This window comes from Ambystoma mexicanum, chromosome 3p (assembly GCF_040938575.1).
Source record: "Ambystoma mexicanum isolate Mex_15411 chromosome 3p, UKY_AmexF1_1, whole genome shotgun sequence".
Classification (NCBI taxonomy): domain Eukaryota; kingdom Metazoa; phylum Chordata; class Amphibia; order Caudata; family Ambystomatidae; genus Ambystoma; species Ambystoma mexicanum.
The window spans coordinates 681,315,196-681,328,406 of record NC_090925.1 but is presented as its reverse complement, the minus strand read 5'-3'; the positions used below and the strand labels follow the sequence as shown (position 1 = coordinate 681,328,406).

The following is a 13,211-nucleotide window of genomic DNA, read 5'->3' as shown; positions in this document are numbered from 1 at the left end:
CTCCAGTAATGCTCCAATCACTTCCCAGTAATCTTCATCACACAGAGTCCTACTCATCCTCACCCCTGTCCTTCTCTTATGAGGGCGAATCATGTCTGGGAAACGGGCAATCAGGCTAGTCCATTACACAAATGTAAGGCCCTCCTACTCCCATATGTAAAATGTCAATTTAACCATAATGCTGTTGTTAACGCCCCAACAATGCCACAACCGGCAGAGACACATGTCACACAACAGGTGCAGAGGAAGGAATCCAGGATTGTGAAGGGAATGGTAGGACTCGTTGTAGTTAAACTTACTGGTAAAACATTAAACAGTTACCATACCACTCCTATTCCTCGTGACATTCCTTATCTTATGAGGATTCACAGAGCAAGGTTCATTAGTTGCCAAAGACCCTACAGAAGCTGAGACAGAGTCATGTGTTAACATGACCTATTATGAGACACCGCTTAGTTCCAACACACAAAGCAGGCATGTAGCTGATTCCTAGAACAATTACCCGTCAACGGTCACAGAAGGAAGGCTGAATTGCTACGATAAACTGACACAGTACAACCACGACACCATTCCTGCAAATGAACAGTGTCACTAAACAGAAGACAGACATTAAAAATCAGGCAAATAACTAAATAAACATGAAGGACTTCAGCAGTCAAAGGCAAGAGTCTGAAACCATGGCAACACAGCCAAGAGGCGAGATCCCAACCATCGTCCAACCATCTACCTCAAAAGAGGCATGAATACCTACACAGACATACAGAAGCCACACAGGCTGAGCAAAAGGGACCCTGACTAGGAAAAAGGCAAAGGCTCAAGTAAACTCAACTCCGAACCAAGGTGATTACAATGAGGCCTAATAGACAACAGTCCTGAAGCAATACAAATGATGAAACAATTCAATATGTACCACAGGAAAGACAAACCCCAGGAAAACAGCACACCTAGTGAACGATCCAACAACAGGTGAGAGAACACTGACCAGAGACCAACAAATCGTCTTAGGATGTCAAAACCTCCATTAACATCCATGAATCCAGACATAGCTAGTGTCACAAGGACCCACAACACCAGAGCATGGAAACTTCTATTCTCAATGCAAAATCCGCCCAAACAGGCCCAGACACCGGGGCCAAGCAGACAATGCAGAACGGCAGGCAACTGCCACTACCTTGGCAGCGTCATGAGTATGGAATGTAGGAGCCAGAGGAATTGCTAGGGGGTGGAGGGGTTGAAGGGGCTATTGCCCTGGGTCTTTTGGTTCTAGCCCCGGACAGAAGCTCAGGGCCTACAACCAAAAGGCTAGATATTAGCATAGCCCCAGATCTTTTACAAACCTAGCAACACCCCTGGTAGCAGCCCACAAAATTGAGGATTATGTAGGTTGACGAGGCTCGCTTATTCACCAACTCAACCGTGCTCATGAATTGAGCAGCACAGGTCCCGCCGTGGGATCCAGTGACTTTCACAAACTACCAGAGACAATGGGATTAAGGAGCAACATGCTGATCCATGTCACCCAGAAACTGAGCTCAAGCCTGGGCTTGATCTGCATGTGCTCATGGCTGGGTGACGAGTGCTGATGCTCTGAGAAGGTGCTACTGTGATTTAGTTTTCCGGAGATGTAGTTATAAATCAGCACTAGTTGGCATCAGGCCTATGCTCTAAAAGTGTGATGACTGGCAGGTACGCTTATTATTCAAAGGTCAGTGCAGGAGCATTGTGCAAACTGAACATTACATTTCACAGAAGGCTATTAGGCAACTTCCCATTATCTTACACTGGCACTGAGGACCACTAAATAGCCACAACACAACACTTTTTGGATCGCATAGGCTGCTTCAATTTCCTCCAGCAGCCCCAGGCCCTCAACCCCATGGTTCATTAGAAGTAAATGTCATTGTGGCTTTCATGCATTGACATCTTCCACCGATTTGCACGCGGCGTTGGGTCATCACCCAGCACCAGGTGACAGCCTGCTTATAGTTATTCAATTCAATGGAAGAAGATATCACTGGAGAACTACATGCTCCCTGAAGCAGGGAGCTCCAACTTACCACAACGTGCATCACTTGCAGTGTTTCATAGTCCACGCTGGCGGGGTCTTTGACCTGGATCTGAACCTCGCTGGTGTTCACAATCTTGACTGGGGAGACAGAAAATGATGCAGCCGCAGGCCCTTCGAGGGACAGAGTGAAGGTCCCATTGGATTCCTGCTCGAAAATAAGCAGAACACTGCATGAGCTGGGCATTACGGCTGGTGGCAAGACATCTTGGCCAGGAGGATCCCTAAGGAATCTAGCTGCTAAACAGAACCCTTTACAAACCCCCAGGGATGTGGCATCAGAAACTGGGGGGCATAGACTAAGACATGACCAGACAGGACAGAGAAATGTCAAGTGTTAGTCTGCTTTCTTAAATGGCATCTTGATATCGGTAGTTGTGTGTCTGCTATTGCAAAACTAGGGCTCCATGTACCAAACTCAAGAGAAAAAAATAGCACGCAGAACACCGGGAGATTTCCTTGGCCCAGCACTTTACGCAACAACTTATTAAAAGGTCTGAGAAGAGGTAAAGCACCAGGATGGAGACAAGACCACAGAACCCTGTCCAGGCAGCACTCAATTTGTGCCAGGAATATCAGGTGCTCAGCCCCAGGATTTATGGCTGAGCACCTGCACTCTCCGCAGGGCTATTTGTCATGCTTGCAAGTGCTAACACCATACCTGCCTGGACCTTTCTAAGCAGATGCTACTGATGCAAAACAGATTGTTTCTGCATTCATTACATTTTTGTTCCAACAGTGGAAATAATACTGTTTTGACTACTACTGCTCCACATTTCAAACTACTGGATTGTTTCATGAACTCCTCTTCGGAGGTTTCTCAATTCCGCAGCTGTTTCGCCATTATAGTTAGAAAGTATTGCTTACAAATGAAGCACTGGTTTGTTCTCTCTAGTACCAAAGACCTGTGTTATTTAAATAATCAGGCACTGAATTGTCTCCAGTACTTAGTATTCCGTTTTAATCAATTCACTAGGCTAAATGTCTTAGAAAATGCAACATTTTGTTTCACCTTTTCCACATTTAACATGCTATATACAGGTTTAATATCAGGGACGTCAATTGGGTGTCGCCAGAGGACGCAACTGCGACCCCTGAGGTCTCCCGTGCTACCCCTGTGGTCTCCCTGGCCAAACAGTTTTCTTTTCTTTTCTTTGTAAATGTAAGCTCCTGGGCTGGCTGTGGCCAGTGCCATGTGGCTCTTTGTTTCTGGAGTGGCTGGCTTTCTTGTTCAGGCCGCCTTAAAAAAACAGTGGGTTGCACCAGTGTAACACTTTGAGTAGTGACCCTAAATAGGAATGAATAGGAATAACAATTTGTCTTTCTGTAATTCTATACAATTGCTAGACTCATTAAAGGCTTATTTCAGACAGACTTCAAGGGGTGAGTCCCTGATGTAGTCTGCATCCTTCTGAGGTCGATAAATGAGTACCAACAAAGGTTGGGTGATATTGTATGTATATTTGTTCTATGTAAAGCGCTTAGGCGTAAGTGCTTTATAATAACACTTCATTATCGTTTGACCTTGGAAGTCTTCTTGCATTCACAGTAATTTGGCAATATGGGCCTATACACACAGATATTAATGATACATATGGTGATCCATTCTTGTATGAAATGTATATCACATTATAGTGATATGGTAACCATATTTTTCGTAGTGTACTTAGGAACAATGCTATGTGATGCCCCTTCCTGTTTTATCAAAGGGCGATCGATCGGTCGTCTTCCTTCGCTTCCCGTGATATCATTTCGGGGTTCCGTCAAATGAAATCACTTCCTGTGATGTTTTCAGAGGTCAAGGGTCGTGTGATGTCACTTCCGCTACCCCAGGCGTTATGCTGAAATGACGTCCCTGTTTAACATGTGGTGAAACAGCCACAGGAGCCTGAGCCAAAGAACACTGGCACAGAACACAGCACTAATGGGCCAGCAAAGACATATGGAGGGCTGTAGCACTTTTGCATGTACAAAGTATGGACTATGCCCAGGTAAACAATGGAGCACAAGCAACGGGTCAGTTATCATGACTGAGTGAGAGCGGTCCATGTCATTTTATAAAGGCCAAAAGAGCATACGTAGTCATGCTTGGTCAAGGTCAATCGAGCCCAAGCTACATTGCCTTGTCAGCAACGAAAGAGCCTGTGCAAACTTAGACTATCTTGTATGGCAAATCCATACAGCATTCTATTGGCCCGATCAACACAAATCAGCATGCGTTATTACATCTATTATTTGGTGTTTTGCAATGCCCCCGTCGCAATGGTACATGCTTCAAGACGCATTATCTTACCATTATCGACAACATGGAAGCAGCATTTCCCAGTCATGGTTAATGGAGCTCACACTACGTTACTCTGGGCCTCATTACGACCCAGGCGGACTTCGCGGTGCTAAATGCACCGCGAAGCATGGCGGAAAGCCGCCGATAGCGCCATGGGGGTTGGCGGATTCACCGCCCCATTCCGACCTCGGCGGAGCGGTAAATCCCCAATCCCCATTCTGCCCTTCCCCATTCCCATTTTTGCCCCATAGGGTATAATGGGAGTGGGGAAGGAGTTAATTACGCCACCGTAAAATACGGTGGCGTAATTAACAACGAGGTCCCGTAGCGCCATGGTTTTCTCCGGCTGGTAAAACCAGGCGGAGAAAACCTCCATGGCGCTACGGGAACTCGTAGTATGGCGGAGAGGTACGCCATGCACTACGCTGGCGTAATACCCTCTCCGCCAGGGTCCTAATGAGGCCCTCTGTGTTGGTGGAGTCTAGTTTGAGTTACCTTGCCTGGGCAGGCAAAGGAGATCAATTTTATTTGTTCCGATCGACAGCGCTCAGAGAGCATTAGCTTGGTGGGCCATTGCAGCTAATGCCACGGAACCCTTGTTGGGTTCCGTATACCGGCGTTTCATCATCAGGCAGCATTACGACTGCATTTTAAACGTGAATAAAATAATGAAAAATGTCATCAAATTTTTCTGGGGGGCGGGAAAGGGTAAATAAGGGGTTGGGGGCTCGGGAATGGTTAAAAATCCCTGACACATTACCCTGTGTGTGTCAATTCAGCCCAGTCAACATCAGTCTGTGAAGATAGGCAGTGTCCAAGCTTTGGCTGCCTTGTATGGAATGAAAAATGAAGACCGCATTGCCTTGTCAGATTAGGACACCAGAGAAAAGTACCTGGTCCAATAACAACTGAGGACAGGCCATGTCACATTATTGGGGGCTATGCAGAACCCAGGCATGTTTACATTGTGTGAAACCCCTGCATTTATGCATCGGGTTGCCACCCCTGAAGTGTGTGTGGTGCAGGGGAACACACACTATGAAGGAGCCCCCAGAATAGCCAAAGAGTCATGGAAAGTTCAAGGTTCCCTCAGGACATGTTGGTCATTGAAGGAGCGCAAGCCAGTATACTTTACCTTGTCAGGGTCATATGCTGTGATCGTGAGGTTTTCTATGGGCACCCGCGTGGAGGTGTGCTCGTCGATGACTCCCACGTAGCTGTTCACAGGATCGGTGAAGTTGCAGTCTGGCATCTTGCAGTCATAGAACCTCGGCGTGTTGTCGTTAATGTCCATCACCTGCACTGTCACTTCTGCGCTGGTCCATGCAGTCTGGTTCAAGATGTTTAGCTTGCTTTCCTTCGCCTGAAAGTGAAACGAGACCAGCTATGTTGACTGCAAAATCGATAGTGAGGCAAAGGTAAACTGACTCATAGGCGGATTGAGATTCCCAGAACCGAGGCAGCCAAGTAGAGGGCATTATAGCAACTCCATGTGTATGATCCTGTAGACATGACCCTTGCAATCAAACCTAGCAATAATTGTGTGCATACATTGCATTGTATTGTATTGTAGTAGTCATTTATATAGCGCCTTTTCCCATTTGTATGGCCTCAAAGCGTTTTGTGGTAGGAACGCCCTCAGGAACCGAAGTCCAGGTATCGGAAAGTTCCTAAGAGGAGGCTTAGTAAGCGTGTGTGCATCTGGCTAGGCTTCAGTAAGCAACCCAAGAGGTCAGGCATGTGGATAGGTACTGAGGGAGGTCACGACAGAGCGCTAGCGCAGTTGACTCGATATGTACCCAGCTAGACTGAAATTGGTCATAGGTTGTCACTGTATTCTAAGGGCAGAGGTGTTGAGGCAAGTCTGGTGTTTTAGTGTGATGCGGTTATGCGACCAGCTAGACCGAATTTGTCGTAGTCGTAGCTGCATTTTAAAGTGCGCAGATGGATAGCCATGCCTGCGGCAGATGTCCACCGAAGTGGTGCGTTTATACATACCTGAAGCTCAGATTTGTCCCTTTTATCCCTTCCTATAGCAACTACGGTGCAACGGTGGAAGTCGGAAGCGGATGCGTAAGGCAGTGTGGCTTGATTTCGGCATACCACATAGGGTCCTTTTTTCTAGTCCCCGGAGCAGGAAGCAGAGAGAGTTGCGGGGTTTTCGGCGTGTCTTTCAGCACGGCGTGTGTTTTCAGCACGCTACCCGGCCATCCTTGCAAGGAGTGCAGGGTTGTTTTTGGGCTGCGGTAGTGTGCAGGAGCGACACTGGGAGCTCAGCAAGTCGTCCTGCTCAAAGTCCTGGAAGACTTAGCATCCTAGACTGCCCCAGAATTCCAAACTACGGCTCCTCTTCCATTTGATTACTGCGTCCTTGTTGACAGCCTAGGCGGCCCCCACGGCTCAGCCGGTGCCGGCAGCACTTTATATATCAGCTGCTTAGCGCAGATGCTGGCCCCTCTTTGCCACGTTAGTGAAACATTTCCTCAGCCCCACATTTGGTTGCTGAGTTGAACCTGGGGGCTACTCCCAGGCAAGTGTATTGGGTTGCATTCCCAGATTCATAATTGCTTTTCCAGATCATCTCAAGCTGCGGATATGCCAGTCACTAGAATGCAATCTATGTCACTTATAGACATGGATACTGTCCGCTCGTTAGAGGCGGTATTGGGCTCTACTCCGCAGCCATTTATTAATCAGATAAATGCGGGGGAGGGCGTAGGTTACCCGCCATATCCCTCATCCTTACCCACAATCCCACAATGGACCATCGAATGAGAGGCAAATGTCTCTCTGAGGTGTTAGCCTCAAGTGCCAGGAGACGTCAGAGGCTCCAAAAGGAACAGAGTCTCCTCTCTGAGCTGCTATGTAACAATCATCAGCTCAATAGTACCATTAACACCAGTCCTAGTGCTATACCTTCGCTATCTTGTGCCTCTCCTGAATTACCACACCCTTTCGAACCGCCTCTTATTCTGGTGTCGTTGAGTGAACAAATAAGCATGAAGAATCCAGGGAGCCCCAGTTGTGGGACAGTTACTTCTATTGTTCCCACTAACTGGTTGGATTATAAGGTCCAGTTATTGCAAGACCTTGGGGCATGCCACAACATGGAGGATCTCCTCTCCTGGGTCAAGATAATTGGGAGGGAGATAGTTGAGTTCCCACGGCCCATTTCATTAACTGACAAGGATACCAGGACAGAAAAGCCTTTCAGCCATACAGAACACCATCAAGGAACTCAAACGGATCCTACTGTGGTTACGCATTTGACATTGCCTGCACAGAAGAAGGGAGTACCTGCCACCATCATCCCTGGCCCTAAAGCCCCATTAAAGGGAGTCTCATTGGCTATTAGACCAGTGGAACTATTGACTAATACATCCACTAAGGATTTGCGCCTGAGGAAATGTGAAATGGCGAAAATTAGCGACTCCACTTCGAGCAGCTTTGTTCTTGATTCAAGAAACTTTATAATAACTAATGTAGCAAAATCAACTCATTATGAAACAAGGGAGTCCTTAAAGAATAAAATCCAAGCTTGGCTTAATATAAAAGTGGTTCCTAATTGTGTCAGACCAGCTGACTTTAGGGTTCTACAACAAATTCATATTAATGATTGGTGTAGTGAGCATAACACTGTTTGTATTTTGGTGGGATGTGGATCAAGTAGTTTACCTTTGTTTTTACACAGTCTCCATAATCTGAACCACCCACTATCAGCATCAAAGATGAATATTGTTTTGAACTGATCGCTCAAATACTGCAATTTTTCATTGGTTATCCTCACTAATGCTGTAATTATTTGCTTGGATAGTTATAGCGCCATTTCTATGTTATTTGTGGTTCATGTTTTTATGTATTGTGTGTCTTGTTGCGCCATCTGTGTAATCCGATCTTCTGTGGGGAAGAAAAAGCCAGCTACCTTCGTAGACTTTTCTAGGCAATATGGGCAGGCTATCCCAGAGTCTAGTAGGTGCAATGGGGTGCAATACACTGTGTGTCGTAGGACATCTTCTAGGCGTGACAGACAGGCTACCGTAGAAACTGGGATAATGGTATTCTCTAAGCGCAATAGACAGGTTCCCTTTATAGTCTTACTACACATCTTCCAAGTTCTACGAACGCTAATCAAAGGAGTCTAGTAAGTGCGATATTAAGGATATCTGCATATAACTGCTGTGCATTACAATGGATAACATAAGCTGTTATAAGTGCTATGAAGGGTTATCAACGTATATCTTTGAGCTTCTTGCACGGGCTAAATTATATGGCGTAAATGCTAGTGTAACACATGTGTTAACCTGCATGTGCTTTCTTCTAGTTGCAATGCCAGGCTACCCACATATCTAGGTACAACCCAATGGCTGTCCTTACAGGTATTGTAAGCTTATAAGCGGGCTAATATCAAGAAACCGTCAGGTCCAGTACCAAGGCCCCGGAGCAGTGGCAAGCTATCCTGACAGATCTTTAAGCACAGAAGGGGCAATACTAATACATCTTCTTGGTGCAATTAACAGTCTGTCCTCAAAGGAGTTCAAGCGCATTGGGACGGTTCTCCCTATGATCTTCAGAGTGCTGGGATATCATCATAAAACATCTGCATAAACGGATAGGTTAGCGAGAGAGTGCTACACCATTCCTAACACTCCCCTAACCCCCGCCAAAAGCCATCAAGTGTGACACATCATGAGAAGGGATGCCTTGTTATGTTCATGTCTGATCAATTCTTGGAATCCTGCATTATTGGCCACTACCTAACATTCCATTTACACTCAGAGAAAGAGAATATCACTGCACTGCTTCCACATAGTTAGGCCTCCCCAGTCTCTGCTGGTGCGACAAGATAGCTTTGGGAATGAGATCAAAAGGGGTGGCAACTGCTAGACATGTCTGAGCACATTGGTTAAAGATAGTAGGCTTCAGGAAGAAGGGTAATGGCAATCATGATGGTTGACCAAGTCAAGAACTTGGCCAGGGTCTGGTGATGCCTGAACGTCTGTTCCACCAATTGGAAGATACAAGGATCCTCAACACTTCACTTTGTGAATTTCTGAGATTGTAGTCCTTAGACTAGTGATAGATGAACCTCTATGAATTTAACTCTGGCTGTCAGTGGTATAGATCCTCTGGCACCCGAGCATTTTATTTGTGGTATTTCTGGAAATTCATTTAGCTCCCATGGACATGCATTGCCTAATTCATGTTTCATGTTCTCTGCCTGCAGTCAATGCCCCAGGTATTCCCCATTCCCCAATTCTATCCTGACTCCTAAGAGCTACACGGTTCTCACTGGTTGCTTCCCTTTATCCCCGGCATTGCTTGCTTCCCACAATGCTGCATGCACCACAGCCTCTCACCTCATAGTTTCCAACCATTTCCTGCTTCCTATTGTTTTGCATGCTGTAATGTCTCACAGAATTCAACGACCATTGAATTGCCATTTTCCCTTGCCTTGTTTCCCAGCATCCCTGGCTATGAACAACATACCTGCCGTGTTCATGAGTTTGTATACGTACCACGACCACAAGAAGGATCTGCTCATTTGAACCCAGCAACTCCTCCCTGTCAATCAGACCACTCACAAGGATCTCTCCGCTGGTTTCATTAATGCTGAACAATCCAGGGAAGGTGGCATCTAGAAAGAAAAATGTAAATACCCATGAATGCACTTCCATTCACAGACTGTTGCCTAAGCCCTTATTCCCCTACGCTGGCCCTCTTATTCATCCTCTCCCTTGTCTGCCAAGACATCGGCTCTCAGTGACCAGTGCGATTTTAACTGATTTTCTCCTATTACAGCAGTTTGCCACGCCCAATGGAATAAAGGAAATGGGGTTGTAGAGAAAGCATGAGAGTCAGACAGAGGAGCACCACACACATTTGAAAGAGGTCCAGTACCCGAGGGAAAGGGTTAATGTGTGCAGAGAGACAGCCATTTTGGAAGTGAGAACAAGGGGAGCACCACTTGGTTGTAGACTGCAACTGCTGAGGTGATCCACCCACCAGTGGAGGAGAGGGACGCTTACATTCCCCGTGATTTGTGGGGTAAGCGCAACCTCTGTGAGACATTTGGTGAAGGCCTATTTGACTCTTGGCTGTCTCTGGCTGGTTGAATTTGTTTATGTGTTTGGATAAATGGAAATGAATGGACATTGTACCTGTCATTTCAAGCCTTGAGGAATGCTGCTTTGGCTGAGGATTGAAGCCATCCGTATGAGAGATAAAAAGGATGTCATGGGGCTGAGTGCATGAATGGCCCTGCCTCCTGTCCAATGCCACACCAGGTTGGGGGAGGACTAAAGTGTTTTTCCTCTGCCTGATTTACAGGGGGGCAGTAGGTTCACCTTAAGTCGCGTGCCCCCCTCTCAAAAGGCTTTTGGAGAGTCAGAGGCCTACCATCAAAGATTGAAATAGACAAGGCATAAGGTATGCATGAGACTAGAGCCCTAGGGAACATGAACAATGGTGGTTGGGAGGGATAGCCACACAGAACCCTTAATTTCAACCGCACCAAGCACCCCACAGCCAATTATCACAGTGAGCTATTTGTCTGTGGCCCAATGCTAGTGAATGCACTGTCAGCACCAGAAAGTCATCCCTAATGATTCTGCTATGTTGCTTTGTTGGGCCTCTAGACTTTGCTTTCCTGAAACCCCTATGAATTTTTTGTCAATGTTAAAAGAAGGTTTATTTGGAGAGCACACAAAGTTACGTTTGATTGGTGTAATTGCCCAGCCAATGGTGTGTACCCCCTGGAAAACATGGAAAGCCAATGTTTGCAAGTTTGTTTTCAATACCATCAATTCATACTTTATTTCTGCATTTTTATGCCATAAAAGTAAAACAAAATACAAATGCAATCATTGTAACATTAGTAGGAACAAGACAGATAAAATTGAAAAAGGATATACAAATAGTACACTATTCAAAGTAAAAATGTAATACATTGTGACTCCTTGGCTCCACTCCTATATTGTTATATGCCTCAAACATGTGCTCTTTCGTTCCTCCCTCTCAATGTCATCTGTTCCCCCAATTAATGTTTCTTTGACTCCCCCACACCCCATGGCCCTATGACCAGTGTCTCATAAATTCCTTTCCCCTTAGTATTAATACCCCTACCCTGCAGAAACAACTCCGGCACATTGGAGTGTCTTTGTTTCCTCCTCTATGGAATCTACTCCAACCCCAGCGTCTCTTTAGTTTCTTCAGTTTGCATCGTCTCCCAATGTTGAGTCTTGCCTCCCTTTAGTATGCATTTCCCTCCTACTATCCTTCTTTATTTCCCCTCACTATAATATCGATTCTCCTTATTATGTTTCTCTTGAGTGTATCTTACTCAGTGATAGCAGTTCCTCTCCCAGTGTCCCTCCCTATAGTATCAACTTTCAACTTAGTGAGACACTTGGGTGTCTCCCTATCCCTGTGGAAGCTCTTCATCCCTCCACCACCTGACTCTCTCTGGTTCCTCCCTCCCAATCATATCATTCAGGAAATCACTGAAAACTCTTCTTTTCAAGTGAATCCCACCCCTACTAAGTTAGTGTTTTATGCCTCCCTGTCCCGTCTCTTTGTGTTCCGTCTATCTGTGTTACTGTTTGCCCCCCGATGCCCACAGGCTGTCGGCGCATTACAAATAGATAAATAAATATCAATGCTCCTTATTTGGTTACTCTTTGGTTCCTTCCTCCCTGTGTTGTCTCTTTCCCTCCAAGAGTCCCTTTGGTTCTGTCCTTCTTGCAATATCTACACTCCTTATTTGGTTATCCTTTGGTTCCTCATTCTGATATCTTCGGCTCCCACCTGGTATCTCTTTGATTCCACCAACCATACTTCCCCTGCCAGCGGCCACCACAGTGGTCCCCTATTGTCCACAAGCGGTTTCTTTTTAAAGGAACACGTTGCAACCACAGCAAAGTCACCATATGTAAATGACGAACCCTGGGGAGGAGCCAAGACCTTGCCAGGGAGGAGCTCTAGGAGCACTTACTGTATATGCTATAGATGATCTCATCGTTGATCCCTCTGTCAGCATCGATCGCAGAGACGGTCAGCACTTGTGTTCCCTACAGAGAAGATGTGCATTGCCGAGTCAAAGCCATGCATTTGTGAGATATAAATACTTGTGCAAAAATATATTTCAGACGAAAAAACTGTGATTTGCCGTTTGGAAAAAGACATTTGGAATTAGGTTGTTTTCTAACAGGAAGAAACATATACAATATAAAGAATACATTCTATGATTTTTTTAAAACATTGTATTAAAGTATTGTTATTACAATGCTTTAATTAAATCAATACATAAGAACCCTTGATTTTTTACAAAATAATTTTGGGATTACATGGTGTAGTGACTTATTTTGATTTGATTTTTCGATTTTATAATTGAATATCTTTATTTTGGTCATTTCTATTACTGCATATACATTCTATTTTAACACACCTTTCAAAATATATTTTACTCCCTATCATTACAGGTAAGAAAATTCGATTGGTAGGTCACTCCTTTGATTAAAAGGGGCCATGTCCTTTAAAGGTTCTTTGGCTACTTTTGATTTAAGGCTGGGCAGACACTATAGGCCAGTCCCCAATACATTGCTCCAGGAAGCTTTAGAGCCCCCCTCTTAATTTATTATTCCACTTAAAGTTGACTTAGCAGAAGTAGCTTAGTCTACTTACCCATTTCAGGAAGAATCGTTTTTTGAAGCCTTTATAAACCATTAGTAAGCACAAAAGTGATGGGTGGAAGGCTTTGAAATAATCTGAACCACTGGCTTTGCTCTGGGCAACCTTCCACACCACCGTTTTTTAGCCTGTCTGTGCCATTGCAAAAGGGGTCCAGCCATCACCTTTCTGTTTTGC

General features: G+C 45.4%; 1 protein-coding gene across 1 annotated transcript in view; it reads right to left on the bottom strand.

Moving 5' to 3' along the window:
• CDHR2 (cadherin related family member 2) overlaps positions 1-13,211 on the bottom strand; it is a 552,802-nt gene that overhangs the window by 178,104 nt on the left and 361,487 nt on the right. Inside the window, exons 10-13 of the mRNA XM_069651470.1 lie at positions 12,340-12,415; positions 9,866-9,984; positions 5,485-5,712; positions 2,058-2,213 (exon numbers count right to left, since the gene is read on the bottom strand). Of these exons, the coding sequence (XP_069507571.1) occupies positions 2,058-2,213; positions 5,485-5,712; positions 9,866-9,984; positions 12,340-12,415 (579 nt within the window). The remainder of the gene's footprint in view (positions 1-2,057; positions 2,214-5,484; positions 5,713-9,865; positions 9,985-12,339; positions 12,416-13,211) is intronic.